We start from the raw sequence: 18,059 nt of genomic DNA on the forward strand, positions 1-18,059 counted from the left end.
GATAATCTTGATTAGTTTCATTGGATTTTGAATTTAAAGTATTAAATTATTAATGTGACGAAGTTTTTTTTTTTTGACGAAAGGAGGTCAGCCCATTATATAGATTCAGCAAGCAGTACAAAAACGAAACACCCCTAAGGGGTCGACAGAAAGAATCGTTTCTCAGAGTACCCTGAGACTCCTATTCTAAAACAAGAACAAGAACCCACTATACCCCCAGTACACCCACCTTTTAGACAGTTCACGCACTTTAATTCCAAACAAAAATCAGTAATCTCCGAAGCAAGATAAAAAAACCCTCAGAGATTATGAAATTTGCTACCTAACAAAATGAAATAATAATTCGAGGTTGTCGTCCTGGATCCCAAATCTTTATAATAAATCCACCGGGATCCCAAACGCGAATCCAGAATAGAAGAAGCCCACATTCTGCAGCCTTAGACAACTCATTAGGGCCCAAGCCCAAGTCAGAAAAGTAGATCCAAGCCCAAACCCAATCAGGGTTTACCATTGTAGCCAACGCATGAATGACTCTGGTCGTGCCGCCATCGCCGCACCCACCTGCCACCATGCCTCCGGTCAACCTGCCCCAAGGAACCAGACAACTCCCTACTCCAACGCCACCAGATGACAAGTGTGAACCAGTCGATCGAGCCAAATCAACGACCTTGACTTCCATAGCAATAGCCAACCCAGACAGAGAGATGTCGCCTGCATCAACAGCTTGGGGAGACACATAGCCCCCTGAAGAGTAAGCCTCTGGCTGCCCTTCATCTTCCCCACAACTCCGGTAGCCTTGCATCTTCTCCACATGTCGGACCAAGTGAAAGTGTCGTCGTCGCCATCCCTGGAGAAAGGACTCCAACCAAACCCGATCCAAATCCGGCTCAATTGAAACAGTGAAAAGTCCTGGGTCCCAGATCCAGCAACCACCAGTTCAGTTGGTCGCCGAATGGAACTCAGCCGCAAGCCCTGTTGTGAAACAATTTGAGACGAAGGGAAAGTCCCCGATCTCACCTTCAAGGAGAAAAAAAGAAAAAACGGGAAGGACGGCCTGGACCGTACCCGAAAGCTGCGACACCAAGGGATGGGCATAAATTTTTCTCCATCGGAGATGGAGGCAGGTACAGAGACGCCTAGCCATGTTTGTAAATTTCTATGTAGTGTAATTTTCATGTTAAATAAAAAAAAAAGTAAAGATAATCCTTTAAGGTTTTACCTTTTTCTCAGGAACAGAAAAAGTATTAATTGCGTGTAATAAAGTGATCAACATTCTGATTGACCTGGCGTGATCTAAAGGCGTCCTTGAATAAACGCCACGTGTGTTGTAGGCTTGATTTCTTTAACGAGGTTACCCAGTTACAAGAAAACAGAGGATCCGCCAATCGAAGGCCAACAGAAGAATCAAATCCCATTCTCGTAAATAAAATCCACTCAGAAGGGCATTTATCCCCTGTCCCTAAATCTCAACTTCTCAAGTAAAAACAACCTCATCCCCTTCCCATTAGTATCAGGGGGACCCACCTCCTGTCTTCCTGTGTGTTAAACCATTTTAAACACTTCTTTATATGGAAAAAATTTCAGTGCTTTGCTTTGTACTAGATAATTAGGGGGACTTTTAACAACCAACCCAGAAAGCCAAAAAAAAAAAAAAAAAAAAAAAAAGGGATTGTATTGTTGTAAAGCAAAGCCTTGCCTGTTGACTGTTGTTGCAGTAATGCAGGCTTTGTATGTATGCATATATATATATATATATATATGTGTGTGTATAAACATATAAGGGTTGCAATAATATATATGCATCTTTCGGAGTCTAATGGGGTTTATTTAAATGGTGAAATGTTTATTTTTTAATATCTGTACCAAAAGCAAGGAAGGTGGAGAGAATCTAGAAATGCCCTTTTTTTTTTCATTACCTCAGAAAAGAAATTGTTTCTGATATTGAGGACGAGAAAATAAGTATAGGGGAGAGAGAGAGAGAGAGAGAGAGAGAGAAGTGAAGAAAAAGCAGAGAATAAAAAGAGACCGGATGTTGACAAATTTCATGTCACTGTTCTTAGAAGGTCGTTTGTTTGTGTGAAGATTTCTTATCTGGGATCTCTCTCTCTAAAAAGAAAAAACAGAAAAGAAAGAAAAATAAACTCTTTCTCTCTCTAAAGCTCAATTCTTTCTTTTCTTAGAGAGAGAGGAAGTGGCCCAGCAGATCGAAAATCTTCTTCCTTTTCTTTTTTCTTTTCTCTATTCTTCTTCTCCAACCTGATGACGATCTAAGCTTCTTGAATGGTGTTGCAAAGGCACAAACTTTGTTGTTTCTTGTGTAAATAAAAGAGTTTTCAGCTGCTTTGCTTTGCCTGCTGTTTTTTTTTGTTTTTGTTTTTGTTTCACAGTGTGAGTCAATAAGACTCTGAATTTTCCATGATGCGAAGCTTGTGCTGAAAATGATTAAATCTTGAGGAGGAGAGAGAGGTGATTATAGGATGTGGGTCTGAGGTAAAATTCTTATCTGCTTTGTCTGCAAATTTTGATTCTTTCAATACCTTTTTTGGGTGATTTGATTAATTGGGTTTTCCAATTTGTTACCAAGTTTGGATAATTTGCTGGGTTTTACTTTTATGCATTTGTTTCCTCATTGCAAGTTGTGGACTTGGGAAATTATAACAATTTGCAGTTCTTTTCTATATCGATTGCTTCGTTGGGTGTTAAAATGTTTTTCCTGGGTGAAATTAGACTTTGTTACTGTAGGTTCTGGATAATCATAGTTGCTAATATATGTTGGTTCAATTGGAACTGATTAGATCTGTTCTGTTAGCTTTTGTTACTCTATAATTTGATTGCATCTAAAACTTCATGCCCGATCATGAAGTTTCTAAAAGTTCCGGTACGTATGAAAATGGTGTCTGGAACTAAGGCAACAGGCTGCAAGTCTCTATTTATTGCTTATATGCTTCTAATTGCATTATCCATCAGTTGAGGGTTTTTCTACTTCATTAGTTGAGAATAAGACAAACCTTCTTTGTTTTCTTAGAGCTTGCAATCATTAGGTTCACAATTGAAGGGTTTGGTTCATTGAGTTTCTATTCGCTGATTCGTGAAGGTTTCTAATGGGAGTTGGATGCCAGCTTGGTTGGATCCATAGTCCATACCAATTAACCCGGCTTGCCTCTAGTTAATTATAAGGTTGCATATTACTATTGTTCATAATTAGGATTCTTGATAACATTTGCACATTTGGTAATCATAATTAAGTCTACATTTGTGCATCTTTTGTTGGTTGAAGGGTTTGGTTCATGTTTCTAATAAAGCTATAAACTTTGCTACATGAGGATGTGAAGCTCCTCGTGCTTGGTTCCCTCAGTTGTTACTGACTTCCTCAAGTCAATGAGAAATGTGGGTTCCTGCTCTTCCTAGCAGCAGTATGTTGTAATTTGGTGCAAGAGAGCTCTCAAAGTCAGTGGGAATGGGAGGAAGCGAGAAGCATTAATTGAATTTGCTATTCTTAGAAAATATACTGTAGAGAACAGCCCAGAAACATTCATTATTTATTTCAAGTACGGACATTTTCAATTCATTATTTGATATTCTTAGGCACTGCCTAGTTTTCAATTAGAGGATACAAGTCAAGAATGTCTACAAGCCTTTTTAGGTGTCACTTGCATTACTTGGACGATTGAGCGTTTGTTACGTGGTTTGACAGTTCTTGGAGATTATGGAATTTATGTAATTTGATTGAAGAAACATTAGGTTCTCAATTTAACCACAGTGAAACTAAACTAAGTTGGGGTTGTAGGGTATGATAATCTCCTCATTTTGGGATCATATTCAGAGTTAAATTAAGTACTTAGCAGCCGGTAGCATTTCCTTGGCTTTGAATACTTTCAATGATCTAGTCTTTCTTGCTTTTATTTTTCCACACAGTTTACTGCTCAATCTTTGTTCAGTGTTCTGATAAGTCATATAAAGTGCTGGGAGGAATAGTTATGCTAAATATATTTCTGTTACATGCTAATGTTGTCCAGCAATTTCCTCTTCTTTTTTTTATTTTTTTTTATTGGTTAAAACTTCCTGTTTAATACGTTCTGATTTGGCACTGGTATGTTCCTCCATGTTTTCCAGGAATGGGAACAAAAATGCAGTGCAAAAGCTATTTGCCGGGGTATTACTCAGTTAGGGATCTTAATGAGGATCCAAACAATTGTAGCTGGCCCTTATACTATGGAGATAAAACATTGCCAAACACTCAATATTACAATGGTTTCTTGCCAAGGGCCGCTGTCGATACTTATCAAGGGTATGGTAAAGACGTAGTAAAGGAGACAATGCTTCAGCATGAGGCCATATTTAAGAATCAGGTGCATTCCAGTCTCGGGTTTCTTATTTCTGTGGGTATAATTTTCCATGTTTGTTCAAGATGCTTGCAGTATAAGCCGATTCGGGTCAATATTTAAGGACCTCAATTGGCATAGGCAGATTGATTTCAGCATTCTTTGCTCATTTTTATTTCTACTCCATAAGACACTTGAACGGTTTCAATTTCATGTGATCCAGGTGTATGAACTTCACCGCCTGTACAGAATACAAAGGGACTTGATGGATGAAATCAAAAGAAAAGAACTGCATAGAAACCATATGCCCATGGAGGCATCATTATCCTCAAGTCCCTTACCATCTCAAATTACTTCTGAACATACTCGGAAATGGCCTGATTCCAGCTTCCCTTTGGTGAACTCGGTTTATGCGGGACCGTCAAGTTCAGGTGTTGAAGGCATTCATTCTCAATCTAGTGCTGTTAAAGGGAACGGGCCAAAAAATGGTCTATATCCGTGTCAAAATGGTATAAGTTCAAAAGATGTTGAGGTGTTGGATTCAAGACCTACAAAAGTGAGGAAAAAAATGTTTGACCTTCAACTTCCAGCTGATGTGTACATAGATTCTGAAGAAGGGGAAGAGTGCAGTGACGAGAAAGTTTCTTGCATGCCTAGTTGTCTGTCAACTAAAAATTGTAAAATCGCACCTGAGGGTGGTGGGAAGGTCTTTTTGGGTGATGGCGGGAAGTCTGACTTTGCAGGGGATGCGTTGAGATCAGAGAGATGTCCAAGGGGTGCAAATGGTTTTGCTGACTTGAATGAGCCCATTCAACCTGAAGAAGCAAGTGCTTCAGGATATAATGATCCTCCGGGCCATGACTCTTTTCGGGGGAAGATTCAAGGCCCTGATCTGCCTGCTAAGTCAAGGTCACAGCTTCTGGGTGATGGAGCAAAAAATGGGTGGTTTTCCCATGTTCTTGAATCAGGTATTTTCTTTTATACAACAAGTTGCATTGAACCTTAAGTTGTCCCCTGTGGATGTCTGCCTTTACCCTACTTTCCTTTTGTTTTAGTAAGAGCATTGCTATCTCCAATTCTTGTGTGGAAAATTTGCAATTTAGTATTTTCTTCCTTTTGATAGTATTTTATTTTTGAAACAAGAATACTATCAAAAATAAAATTAAAATAATTAGGATATAACAGATGAAATAAATGGATAAGCTGCCAACCTGCTATGGGCTTTGTGGCCTATTGGCTGCTTTTTCTTAGGGTCTGCAGAGGTTTGTATTAAGCTTGCAGCATTTCTTGTTATAGAGCTGTTCCATTGCAAAGTTAATTTTAGCTAGCTGCTATTGTATTACAGGGCCAAATAAAAGCAACCTCAAAACTGTGTCCCAGTGTCCGCAAACGGAAAGGTTGCCTATATCATCCCCGCCAGTCCAAGTTTCTGTGAACAATGTTCATGAACAAAATTTCTATTTGACGGATAAAAGCAAGGTGAATTTGTGGAGAGAGAGGAAAATTTCTGGTGTTGAGAGTTCCGAAAGAAGTAACGAGTTTTCCAGTAACAAGCACCCGAGTACCTTTGTGGCATCTAATGTGCCCAGTCCTTATCCGATTCTTCCTTCTTCTGATTTGGCCAAGTCCTGGACTCACTCGGTTTCTTCTTGGGAAAAGCCAGGCAGTAGCTTAAGCCAGAAGTCAATGTCAGTTCAAGCTCACCCATGTTTTAATTCATCTGCTACCTTGAGTAAGAGTTCCCAGTCATCGGTTCAGAGTAATGGGATTTTCGGAGACAGGTGGAATCTCAACAACAATTCTAGATCTAACCAAGGTTCAGGAAGTGAATTGCCGTACCAAAATGGGTTTCATCATGGTTCTTCTTCTGGGTCTAAGGAGCAACTGGTCCGCTTTCCTTCTCTCAACTGTGACTATCAGAGCAGCAGTAGCAATCATAATGGAGGTTCTGAACACTTGATGAGTCATGGTTCAGCAACGTACTACAAGGGTTCAAATTTCTTGGATGTGAAGTCTGCAAAGGAAGTAAACTTGAACGTGATGCTTTCAAACAGTTCATCTAATGAAGAATTACCCCAGCGAGGTCTTAAGATCATGGGTGGAGAACAAAAGCATGAGGACCCTCTTGCAGCTTTGCCGTGGCTAAGAGCTAAGCCTGCTGGTAAGAATGAGTTTGCCAATGGTGGCGGAGTTTCTAAGACCGGTGAGCCTAGTATCTTTCAGTCTTCTGTGAATAATTTATCCAATAAAATTGAAGCTGGAAAGGGTTTCAATCAAATTTTTACTCAGAGTATAAAATCATTTTCATGCGGGAATGATGTTGAGGCGAGGAGGACTGAACTAGCTGATAGCCCGAGTAATAAAAAACTTCTTGGATTTCCTATTTTTGAGAAGTCTCAGCTTTTGAAGAATGAGTCCTTTTCTCTCACCTCCCCTTCTGTGTCTATTCCTCACCCATCGGAGAGTGAAGTGGAAAATAACAGAAGAAATAGATTGCTGGACATCAACTTGCCTTGTGATACTGCAGCTCCTGACTTGGCCAGAAAGAGCGTAGCAGAAATTGTAGTGGTAGAAGACAGAAGGGATAAACAGTTTGGTAATTTCAGACATCACATTGACCTGAACTTCTGTATCAGCGATGATGAAGCATCTTTGAAACCTTCTGCTCCAAGAGGCAGTTTGAAGATTGCAGTGGAGATAGATTTGGAAGCCCCCATTTCTCCGGAGACTGATGATGAGGATGATGTCATTCATGGGGAAGCATCTGCACAAAAGCAGAACAAGATGTCTTTAGCATTACCACAGAAAAAAACTGAACCTTCTCGAGATGAGCTTGCAAGAGTAGCAGCAGAGGCAATTGTTGCCATTTCATCATGCGGTCCTCCTGATCCTATGGATGAATCCTCTTGCAAACTAGCAGAAGCATCTTCAGTTGACCCTCTTATGTGGTTTGTGGACGTAGTTTCTACATGTGGGAATGATCTTGAGAACAAGTTTGACACTGTTCTCAGGAGTGACGATAGTGAAGGTATTGAAGAATCTTTAGTAGAAGAGTTTGATTACTTTGAATTCCTCACTTTGAAACTGAAGGAAACCAAGGAAGAAGATTACATGCCCAAGCCTTTGGTTCCGGAAAATATAAAGTTTGAAGAGTCAGGAACCAATTTACTATCAAATACGCCCCGAAGGGGCCAGTCAAGGAGAGGGAGGCAGCGGCGGGACTTCCAAAGGGATATCCTTCCCGGCCTTGTTTCTTTGTCAAGGCATGAGGTAACAGAAGATATCCAGACATTTGGAGGGTTGATGCGGGCAACAGGTCATCCTTCGTGGCAATCGGGGTTGGCAAGAAGGAACTCAACAAGAAATGGTTGTGCTAGGGGCAGGCGACGAGCAGTGGCGAGTCCCTCACCCCCTATGATCACCATCCCGGTTTGCACTCCACCGATACAGCAGTTTAGTAATACCGAAATGGCACTGGAAGATAGAAGCCTAACAGGTTGGGGTAAGACTACTAGAAGGCCCCGTAGGCAAAGATGCGCGGCAGGTAATCTTCCCTCTCTTCCTTTAACCTAAAAACTTGGGAAGAGACCTTTAACTTCTTGATTGAGTTCTATAGAGGAAAATAGGGTGTTGTATCCATGGCTTCAGGTTGAGCTTGCCATTCGGATTATTGCCCTATCTGTACATTTCTTGGCCCAAAGTTTGGGTTGGCTTGATTTTTCTTTCTTTGGGTGGTTACCATCTTTGTATTATTCTCATAAATAATGTTGCATGATTTATTCCCGGATAGATCCCAGTGTTCGTTTTTTCATTTGCTTATGCTTTGCCACTCCTCTGGGAATTCAGATGTGCTCTTATCATTATTTCAGATATGAATATGCTTCTCCTTATTGACCTTCCCAATTATTTTCTTCTTTTCCACGAATTGGTTCATTCAAACAGTACATCCTTACTGCAACAAAACATGAACCAAGTTTAAACTCAACAAAGATTTTAATGGGATGAAGTGATGAACCCACATTGCAGACGAACAGTTACAACGGGTAAAATATAACTTGTATTTTCGAGTTAAAAAGTGAATCCATAAGATCAAACTGTAAAAAGAGCTGTGTCAATGGCGAAATAATAAGGAATGAGTGTTCTCCTTTCTCATAAAATGGGAGTTTTTGTTTTTTTTACCTAAATTATACTGAGCTCCTTTGCCAGTAAAACCCATGTTCCTGTATGCAGATTGCAGATCATACCAGTCAACCTCAAGTAAGTGAATTATTTGGGCTTAAGATGATGATGTTGTTGGTGGCTGCCACATAAGCATGTGAACACAGGGAACAAGCACCCACATGATGTGCCTTGTTTGGTTGTGATAAAGTGGGTTTAGCTTCATTGTCCATCTCTTTGTAGAAATTTGGGAAGGCATTTTAGCTAAGCATGTCCCAACTCAGATCCCACCAATTAGGTTTCCATCTTTTACTTGGATTGACAAAGTAATATTCTGACCTAAAAGAATCAAAACTAAAGCAAACAAGGGACAAAAGAAGATAGAAGCTCTTGATTGGCATTCCTCCTCCTCTATTCGATGAAATCTTGCCAACCCATTACTTTATGTAAAACACTAAAACCCCCACCTTCTCTAATCATCTTCTTCTTTTCTCTAAAAAGTTTATGTAAAGTTAATTTCTGCACTAAGAAAACCCAACAAAAGGGTTTTTGCATATTATGTATTTTAGCTTTTTGCATGGTTTTTAAATGCATCAACATATACTCCATTTTTTATGTTGTGTGTTGACTTGCCAAATTTTCTTTTCTTCTGCCTACATGAAAGTAGGTTTCATTGGTTCTAAATGAAAATAAACTTTAACAAAAGCTCACAAGGTAACCCCATAATAAACAATAGAATCCACATACTTATCATTCTTCTTTCAATACATTATCTAATTTTACAATACTTTAATAGTATTTTAATTTATTTTTTTTCTTAACAGAAAGCACAGATTGATTCAATAATAATGATAATGGTGAGTGAATGACACAAAGATAAACCTAATTGCTCACACAGTCACACTTAAACCTAATTGCACTCACATTTACGGCTAGCTGCTCTCTTAAGGGATAGTTTTGAGGAATATTAAGGGACAGATGCATCTGACGACTGAGGATAAATACACAGTTTTAAATTGTTATAATTTCAGCGATCACAATCACTTAAAAATGTATCTTAAGTGGAGTAAGACTGCTCATTTAGGGACTGAAAACCCATTTCATGATGGCAATGATATTTAATTGTATGACATATTGACAGAGTCGGTAACTAACAATTCACAGCAGCTCACCGATCAAACTAATTAATAAAACCACTTGGAATCAGAGAAATACAAAGAGAGGGGCAGCGTGCACGCGCTGGTGGGTAGCGTGGATGTGAAATGCCCGAATAAGATCTTGCTAATGTACGCCGCCACGGCAGCAACGAGAAACATGAATGAAAGAGAGAGACTGTCGGCGTCTCTGTGGGCTTTGATTTGGTAGTGTACTACGTACAATGACTTACTACAGAGAATCTCAATCTACTGTGGACTCTGTGTTTCCGTGTGTCGCTCTCATTCTCTCCACGTGTCACTCACACACCAACCCACCCTTTTGGATACTCTTCCTACTTCTCAGTTCTCACCAATCACATCCCTCCTTTCTATTCAACAAAAAACACTTGGATTCCCCATCCTGCCCCCACCCAACCACCGCTATTTACATCTTTCCCCTGATTCTTCTCATCATCTGTCCTTTTCTCAGTTTTATTCTCCTGCAAATATATAACATGATAATGAAAATGATGATGCATATCTTAATTACGTGCCTTTCATTTGGACATGAGCCCCCTCATCTTTTAGTTTATTATTTTCAAGTCCTTGATTCTAAGGTTCTCGGTTGCAATGAATTATGAAAATGAATGATGATGATGATGATGTTGGCTGCCTTTAATTTGCAGATTAGTTTCCTTGGTTCTTTTATATATACTTGAAAATCACTATCTTTTACCAGTTGCAAGCAATGTAGACTAAAAATCAATGATGACTTCTCAATCAATGTTGATTTTTGAAAAGTCAAGGTTGTTTTATATATACAAGATTTGTTTTTTCTGTGGTAAATACTTAAAAAATAATTATGGAGCATTCACAGATAATAATTATTAATATGTGTTCTAATTGATGGAACACTAAAACCTCGAATGATTTTTTTTTTTTTTATAATTTTATTGTCTAAACTTTAAAGACTTGGAAAAATCATAAATAAGAAATTTGCGTCGTGTGTTATAACTCACAATTTTGGGTAAAAATCATGAACTTGGAGTTCTTATTTTATTTAGAAACTTAAGACTTTAGTTCCCACGAGGTCAGACATGAATTGTAGTTAATTTACAATTTTAAACCTTTTATTTTTTCTTTTCCCCTCAGTGTTATAAAACTAATTACAACCTAAGTAACAGTTAAAAAGTTAGAACCTTAGGTTGACACCATCTTAGTCACTGATGTCTTTGTTACACGAAACATTAATACATCATGTGCACTAGCTAGAGAATTTGTTTATAAAATGCTCAGCAAAGACTACTAGCAGGCAGATATGCCAAGTTCATCATGATAACATTAAAAACCAATTTAAAGCTTACAAAAACTGCACTAACAAAATTGATCTAGACAACAAAAAACTAAATCATGATTACTACCGCAAACTGCAACAACGTCGACTCATAGGTACCATCGCATGCCATGTAATGTAACCAATAAAAGTACAAGTCATCAATCATTTGTTTTTGCATTTATAGTTGGGCCTGGTGAGCTCATCAAATTTCAACCCTAGACACTTAGAATCAGCCCAAACTCATGAACCAGAAGAACAGCCCAAGCCCACCCATTGAAAAGCAGAGCCCCTCTCAAATAAAGGTCCGTTTGGGACCGCGCCCAAAAGCCGCCATAAAGTTAACGGCTTTTCAAATTCTCCGATGAAATTCAAACACAGAACAAAAAATTAACGCCGACGACGATGAAGCTCATCTCTAACCTACACAAACAAATACCCAGAAACCCTTTACTTCAATTACGAACTCTAACCCATTTCATCTATAACCCACCACCTCCAGACCCACCTGAGCTTTCTCAAGCCAAAGCCTCAACCCAGTCAGTCTTTTCAAACCCAGCCTTCAATCTTCTCGTCATGTGTAGAAACATCGATTCCCTTAGGAAAGTTCATAGCTTTCTTGTAGTACATGGCTTGTCGAACGATCTTGTTTGTCACACCAAATTGATTAGCCTGTACGCGTCATTTGGGCACGTCAATTGTGCCCGGTTGGTGTTCGACGAAATGCCAAGCCCGGATTTTTATTCGTCGAAAGTGATGCTGAGGTGGTACTTCATGCACAATGTGTATGAGGAGGTTGTGGGGTTGTTTAGGAGGATGAGAATGTGGGTTAGAGAGCGTGACAATGTTGTGTATTCGATTGTGTTGAAGGCGTGTAGTGAGGTGAGGGATGTTAATGAAGGGAGGAAGGTGCATTGTGAGATTGTTAAGGTGGGGAGCCCCGATGGGTTTGTGTTGACTGGGTTGGTGGATGTGTATGCAAAGTGTGGGTGGATTGAGTGGTCCCGTGGGGTGTTTGATGGGATTGTGGAAAGGAGTGTGGTTTGTTGGACTTCGATGATTGTTGGGTATGTGCAGAATGAGTGTCCGGAAGATGGGTTGGTTTTGTTTAATAGGATGAGAGAGGAGATGGGTGAAGGGAACCAGTTTACGCTGGGTAGTGTGCTTACGGCTTGCACAAAGTTGAGAGCTTTGCACCAGGGAAAGTGGGTTCATGGATGCTTGATTAAGAACGGTATTGAGGTTAATTCTGTGTTGGTGACGTCTCTTTTGGACATGTATGTCAAGTGCGGGGACATCAGAGATGCTCGTCTCATATTTGATGAGCATTCCATGATTGATCTTGTTTCATGGACTGCAATGATTGTTGGGTACACACAAAGCGGGTGCCCGTTGGAGGCTCTGAAGTTGTTTACGGATAAGAGATGGGTTGGTCTGTTGCCCAATTCTATAACCACTGCAAGTGTGCTTTCGTCTTGTGCACAATCAGGTAATTTGCATACGGGAAGGTCAGTCCATGGTCTTGGGATTAAACTTGGGTTGGAAAATTCTACTGTGAGAAATGCTCTTGTTGATATGTACGCAAAATGCCATATGATTAGTGATGCTCGATATATCTTTGATACAACATTGGACAAGAATGTGATTACTTGGAGTTCAATTATTTGTGGGTATTCCCAAAACGGGTCTGCATATGAAGCCCTCCAACTCTTTCATCAAATGAGATCAGAGTCATTCTCACCTGATGCATTCACATTGGTAAGTGTCCTCTCAGCTTGTGCTTCCCTCGGTTTTCTTCAGGTTGGTTCATCACTTCATGCTTACTCGATAAAGGATGGCATATTAACTTCAAACCTGTATGCTGGCACTGCACTTCTAAATTTATATGCCAAGTGTGGGGATGCTGAATCTGCTCGTCTAGTTTTTGATGGAATGAAAGAGAAGAACACTATAACGTGGAGTGCGATGATTGGTGGTTATGGAATCCAGGGTGACAGTAGAGGTTCCGTAGAACTTTTCAGTGATATGTTAAAGAAGCGTCTAGAGCCAAACGAAGTAATCTTCACAACCTTATTATCAGCTTGTAGCCATACAGGAATGGTTGCAGAAGGTCTGAAGTATTTCAATTCTCTATGCCAGGATTATAACTTTGTGCCTTCTATGAAGCACTATGCATGTATGGTTGATCTCTTGGCTCGTGCTGGCAAACTTGAAGAAGCCTTGGAATTTATTGAGAAAATGCCGGTTCGACCAGATGTTAATTTGTTTGGGGCTTTTCTCCACGGATGTGGACTCTATTCAAGGTTTGATCTTGGTGAAGTGGCGATAAGAAGATTGCTAGAGTTGCATCCTTATGAAGCTTGCTATTATGTGCTAATGTGTAATCTTTATGCTTCAGACGGTAGATGGAGCCAGGTTAATCAGGTGAGAGAATTGATGAAACAGAGGGGTTTGAGCAAGTCCCAAGCATATAGCCAAGTGCAAATGGATTTCAGAAATGGTCTCATACCTGTTAAAGGCGCATGTGTTGCTTAGTAACATGGATCATTAGGCTTGTTGATACAGACTATATGTGATCAGGAGTTGCATAAATGCTGTTAGATCTAGTGTCACCATGAACACCATTGTGGACGTCAACAAGATGATCTGTATGCTTAAGGCTTAAGATTATCTGGGAGTGGATTATCATCTCATGCACAGTAACCCACGTCCATGATACAAATGACTGAAATGAGCGGACAATGTTTTGAACTTTGAAGGCTTAAGAGTAAGGCACTTTTTCTGCAACCTCGACATTGCATATTCTGGATGTAACTTTCACGATTATGCACTGTATGCTTATGAGAATGAAGAATAATGGCATGCCATAAAACATCCACAGTTACTTAACAGAAGTGAATTATAATTCTGCAGGTTGAGTCAACGGAAACTGGCCTTGAGTGCGTCCCAAATCTCCACCTGAGAATCACATTCACTTTGCCAGACATCAACCCCAGCATCCAACTTGTAGTCATGACAGATGAGAACAAAGCAGAGGCTGCACACCTCAGTCGATGGCAGGGATTTACCGACTTCCCATCAGTGCCTGCAACAATTGTCCAGCCACTGAAAGGGAATTTGGTGTGGCTTTTGGATAAACAAGCAGCCACAAAACTCGGTGAATCTCAATTTTCTGAGTAGGAATGTAGGATGCATCGTGTATGTTTTGTATTTAGCAGAGGGATTCGACTCATTCAACACCTGTGGTTCTGTAAGTGATGTGGTTAAAATGACTAGTCGGGAACAAATTCTCCTAAAAATATCTTCATGTGCTGTGAGGCCCGGCCTGACCTGCCGTTGACCCCAATCTAATTGACTCGTTGTCCTCAGAATGTTATTAAGCGTAAAATATTAGCTTTGGAAATTGTCCCTTGAGCCAAATTTAAGACCCTCTCCAAATAGTCATGTGGACGCCCACAATCAATTTAGAAGCAAATAATCAATTCCCAGACATCTGCTCAGTTCTCTTCTTTTCTTCAGGCATCAGGTTGTGAAGAAAATTTCACCAAATAGGCTTCATTGAGTAGGATATAAACAAAATAACAAACAGAGGGCTCTCTAACCTGTTTACGGCTATCCGGCCAGTGTAATTAGTATGTTCTAAGAAGGGGGAAAAACAATGAAGTATACTCGTGGGATCTATGTAAATCAGTATGTTATACAAGGTCTGTTGCCTAAATGCTGGAGTTTATCTAAGCATCGCCTCCAGGCTCCTCATCGAGTGGTATTTCATGTCGCGGCCTGTTGTACTTCTCGCGTAGTTGCTTGATAGGGATGAAATCACCAGCTGCATCCATCCCATAGAATAAGAAGGAAATATAGGGATGATCAAATCGATCCTGCACGAGGTTAACAGTAGAAAAAAACTAATCATGGGGGGAATGTCTGATGTTCTTCAAGGGAAATCCAAGTAAACAAGAGAAAAGACATGTTAAAAAATAGATGAACAAAAATGGCAAAACAAGGGGAGAATTTACTCACCAAGTCTGGTTTGTCAGGGGCCAATAGATTCTCCTCAGCAACTGCAGCACAAGAAAACCAACAAAGTTTACAAAATGAACACAGGCAACAGTATTGGGATAACAGAACAGAAACTTAAGTTTGAGAACCAGTTGGGTCAAACAGATGCACATTACCATAAGCCACCAGAAGGTTGGGATCTGCATGAACATCAACCAAAACCTGGCAAAAGATAAAGAAGAGATGATATGAAATACTACTGCATGCAATGTTTGCTTAGTTGCCCAATCAATGATATTGCATGCAAGGTTTGATCGCTCAACCAATTACTGTTAATTGTTAATAAATCAAGCCTGTTGTTATTATTGTTATTCTAATACATTTGAACAAATGATGTCAGGAGCATATGTCAAGGTCCACAATCATGATGGGCTATATCCAGGTTTAAACCTGATAAAATGGCTGATTAGAACCCCGTGACAACTTTTCAACTTGAGCAGTTTCCATCCATGAACTTGATTCACAGCACACTGGATCCATTCCACAAACCACAGCCCTATAGCCTGAACACATAAGATAACATAACATAAGACTTTTGTAACGAAAACAAGCAGGAAAGGAGGAAACAGAATTTTAATTAGCCCTCCTTTCAAGCTGCAAATTTTTATTTCATTTGAGTTGCCTTGATATTATTCCATATTTATGAACTTCAACTACCTCGATATGCCCAACTGAGAAGCATCCATTTATTTATGCACTACTTGACACCACCATCTTGCAGCAGGAATCAAATAAATGAAAGATGAAAATTTCGGCAGAAGTCACAGATAGAACTTACCAAAATTTTTATGCCTCACTCTCTGTCCCAAACGAAATGAATAGTTTGCATTTTCATGTGCCAAAGCTTTGGCTGATATAGCCAATGACTCTGCCTCCAGTTTGGAAATTTCATCCCGTAGCTTGGCTGCCAATGCATAATTCTCACTCTCAATTGCACCCTGCAGGTCTGCCCTGTAAGAAAAGACAAAGGTAGCGGTCTCATTACATCTTCAGTTGACTCAATATGTGAACAGAATAGAGAAATTAGAAAAGCAACATATAAATTACACATTTCTCACTGAAATTAAATCTAATTAACTGTTGCATACCGTAAGCGAATGAGACTTATAGCCTTATCTTGAGCTTCACTCTTTGAAGACGATCCCCTTTTCCCCTCCTGCTGCCTAGCAACTTCTGCTTCAACCTTTCAATAAGAATGCTTATTAGGAAAGCTGTAAGTTTATTTGATTCTCCATTCACCAGAAAGCTCAAACATATTGGCTTGAAACATATATGCGCAGAGTGCAAGTTATGCATTCAATGTGTGAATTTTAACACAAAAAGCTCACATGCCAACAGTCCTTTTCAAATGGGTTAACATAAATCACAACTACAACACCTTTTGTTTTTGTAATGTGCATCTACAAGCAATGAAAAGTTCCATAAGTGTGACTCCTATCAAAGCTTGAAGCACCATAACTGTCTCAATGATTCATGAGTTTGCTAAGCAGTGCAATTATGCATACAAAACAGAAGCCTATAAGGTCTTAAATTAAATGAAGAAGACTTTTAAAGCGAGCTATGAGCACCTGGTTAGCATCTCACTAATAATGAGGATCAGAGATGAGAGGTCTAACCTCAGCCAGCTTGGTTCTCAGTTGTTGTGCAATGTCATACTCTTCCACGTTCAATGCATACTGCCAATATATCCCCAAATAGCGAATCAAGTTAGACTAAAAAAACTGAGATATACATCAGACCACTTGATCCTAAATAACATTACTTGGGCACAAAAGAAAACCTCATATAAGATTAAAATCATCAAAGCATCTGCATCAAACCTGGACTCGAGTTGCCAGGTCCAGCTGGAAGAAGAATATCAAAATATCCTCATTCGCACTCTCACTGCGCTCTGAGATTGCATCCGACCCCCGATCACCCCCTTTAAACAGCCACCCAGCTTCCACCCTTACATTCCTTTGCCTCAACATATGAGGGTTACCTTTCACGAATACGCTATGATCACACTGATGCCACATGAAATTTCTTTCGCTACTTATCTGGTCTTTCCTCATTACTCTAAAATGCCTCCTCCATGAAGGCATTGATCCACAAACACAACTGCTACGCGACGTAGCCAGAGTGCTCAGTGACAAACCTTGCACCATTTTCAACAATACCCTTGTTTTCCCAGACTCTTTTCAAAGCAACATCAGCATCTACAAGGGCACAGCAAGTCCAATTACATTTCAAGCTCAAGCAGATAATGCTAATGTTCACACATGAAATCAAAACAGAAACTTTATCATTGAACTAAATTCTGCCAACTCCATCTTGCATCAAAAATTTAAAAGCACACAACACCAAATTGAAGACTCTGATCAAAATCCAATCTTTCTGTACCAGGTGTAGAAAAGTTCAATTCTTTATCAAATCCCAAGTAATTGTGCTCTAAAATATATAAAGTGGTGTACAAAGTGGAAGAGAATGAAAGGGTGCAACAGGAGCTCACCGGAGAAAGCAACGAGGCCAACGTGCGTCTTCGTCTTCAAGATTTTATAAGATATTGAATTCCCAATATTTATGAAAACCGTGTGTGGAACACTTTCAAGCTTGCCAAGTCCCACTGGGGTTTATCGGCTGCTTCGTGGACTATGATATCAACTGTGTTTATCTGAGACCTACTGTGCACTTCCACTAGTTTTACAGAAGTGAGAACGAAGAGGAGAAATATCTAATTCCTTCTTTTGTAAACTACAATTTTCGACCATAAATATGATAATTACTTTTTATATTTCTTTGTAAGAGGTGGAAACAACTTTTTAATAGGTTTTGGGTCGCAAAATCTGGTGCTCGGTTGAAATATTTAGTTAAACAGGTTCTGAGTACTTAGGTTTTGTCAGAATAATGGTGCGTGAATTTTCTAAAAACTGGGTGTACTCTGGATTGTGGAGTTTCGATTTGAACTTTGCAAGTCCTAAAGGACGATTCAATTGGAGTGTGTTGTTTAGTACTGCTTGCTGAATTATAAAATTGGATTGATCTATTTCGATTAAAAAAAAAACTTTTTAA

The 18,059-nt window shown here is 39.6% G+C and overlaps 3 protein-coding genes and 1 long non-coding RNA gene across 7 annotated transcripts; 3 read left to right on the plus strand and 1 right to left on the minus strand.

The window, feature by feature from the left end:
• Positions 1 to 1,965: 1,965 nt before the first annotated feature.
• On the plus strand, positions 1,966 to 8,133 carry LOC133708079 (uncharacterized). Of its 2 annotated transcripts, none has more exons than XM_062133528.1 (4): positions 1,966 to 2,490; positions 4,114 to 4,349; positions 4,546 to 5,290; positions 5,668 to 8,133. In XM_062133528.1, exons 2-4 carry the CDS (start codon positions 4,116 to 4,118, stop codon positions 7,893 to 7,895), a joined length of 3,207 nt encoding a protein of 1,068 aa, XP_061989512.1. In that variant the 5' UTR covers positions 1,966 to 2,490; positions 4,114 to 4,115; the 3' UTR covers positions 7,896 to 8,133. The 2 variants fall into 2 exon arrangements, with proteins under 2 accessions (XP_061989512.1, XP_061989513.1); XM_062133529.1 differs by lacking the exon at positions 1,966 to 2,490 and adding an exon at positions 3,280 to 3,548.
• Positions 8,134 to 11,249: 3,116 nt separating this feature from the next.
• On the plus strand, positions 11,250 to 14,356 carry LOC133710001 (pentatricopeptide repeat-containing protein At2g03380, mitochondrial). Its single transcript, XM_062135970.1, has 2 exons — positions 11,250 to 13,716; positions 13,863 to 14,356. The coding sequence occupies exon 1, from the start codon at positions 11,355 to 11,357 to the stop codon at positions 13,482 to 13,484; it is 2,130 nt and encodes a 709-aa protein (XP_061991954.1). The 5' UTR covers positions 11,250 to 11,354; the 3' UTR covers positions 13,485 to 13,716; positions 13,863 to 14,356.
• Positions 14,357 to 14,476: 120 nt separating this feature from the next.
• On the minus strand, positions 14,477 to 17,695 carry LOC133710002 (clp protease adapter protein ClpF, chloroplastic). Of its 3 annotated transcripts, none has more exons than XM_062135973.1 (9): positions 17,500 to 17,695; positions 16,829 to 17,256; positions 16,625 to 16,684; positions 16,097 to 16,191; positions 15,787 to 15,959; positions 15,399 to 15,511; positions 15,125 to 15,170; positions 14,970 to 15,010; positions 14,477 to 14,827 (listed from the first exon to the last, which is right to left on the minus strand). In XM_062135973.1, the coding sequence occupies exons 2-9, from the start codon at positions 17,153 to 17,155 to the stop codon at positions 14,681 to 14,683; spliced, it is 1,002 nt and encodes a 333-aa protein (XP_061991957.1). In that variant the 5' UTR covers positions 17,156 to 17,256; positions 17,500 to 17,695; the 3' UTR covers positions 14,477 to 14,680. The 3 variants fall into 3 exon arrangements, with proteins under 3 accessions (XP_061991957.1, XP_061991956.1, XP_061991955.1); XM_062135972.1 differs by having other exon boundaries at positions 16,829 to 17,384; XM_062135971.1 differs by having other exon boundaries at positions 16,829 to 17,206; positions 17,500 to 17,694.
• LOC133710003 (uncharacterized) lies at positions 15,119 to 15,512 on the plus strand. Its single transcript, XR_009846434.1, has 2 exons — positions 15,119 to 15,256; positions 15,349 to 15,512. It is a non-coding gene; the product is annotated as an uncharacterized LOC133710003 (long non-coding RNA).
• Positions 17,696 to 18,059: the final 364 nt, after the last annotated feature.

Source organism: Rosa rugosa, chromosome 5 (assembly GCF_958449725.1).
Source record: "Rosa rugosa chromosome 5, drRosRugo1.1, whole genome shotgun sequence".
In the NCBI taxonomy this organism is placed as follows: Eukaryota; Viridiplantae; Streptophyta; class Magnoliopsida; order Rosales; family Rosaceae; genus Rosa; species Rosa rugosa.

What these genes read in the sequence shown, in the direction of transcription:
- LOC133708079 (XM_062133528.1), top strand. Translation starts at nt 4,116, where the DNA reads ATGGGAACAAAAATGCAGTGCAAAAGCTATTTGCCGGGGTATTACTCA. An exon ending in AGGCCATATTTAAGAATCAG is followed by an intron (nt 4,350 to 4,545) that starts GTGCATTCCAGT and finishes CATGTGATCCAG; the next exon opens with GTGTATGAACTTCACCGCCT. An exon ending in TTCCCATGTTCTTGAATCAG is followed by an intron (nt 5,291 to 5,667) that starts GTATTTTCTTTT and finishes ATTGTATTACAG; the next exon opens with GGCCAAATAAAAGCAACCTC.
- LOC133710001 (XM_062135970.1), top strand. Translation starts at nt 11,355, where the DNA reads ATGAAGCTCATCTCTAACCTACACAAACAAATACCCAGAAACCCTTTA.
- LOC133710002 (XM_062135973.1), bottom strand. Translation starts at nt 17,155, where the DNA reads ATGGTGCAAGGTTTGTCACTGAGCACTCTGGCTACGTCGCGTAGCAGT. An exon ending in CTAATCAGCCATTTTATCAG is followed by an intron (nt 15,171 to 15,398) that starts GTTTAAACCTGG and finishes ATCTTTTGCCAG; the next exon opens with GTTTTGGTTGATGTTCATGC. An exon ending in CCCCTGACAAACCAGACTTG is followed by an intron (nt 14,828 to 14,969) that starts GTGAGTAAATTC and finishes AACCTCGTGCAG; the next exon opens with GATCGATTTGATCATCCCTA.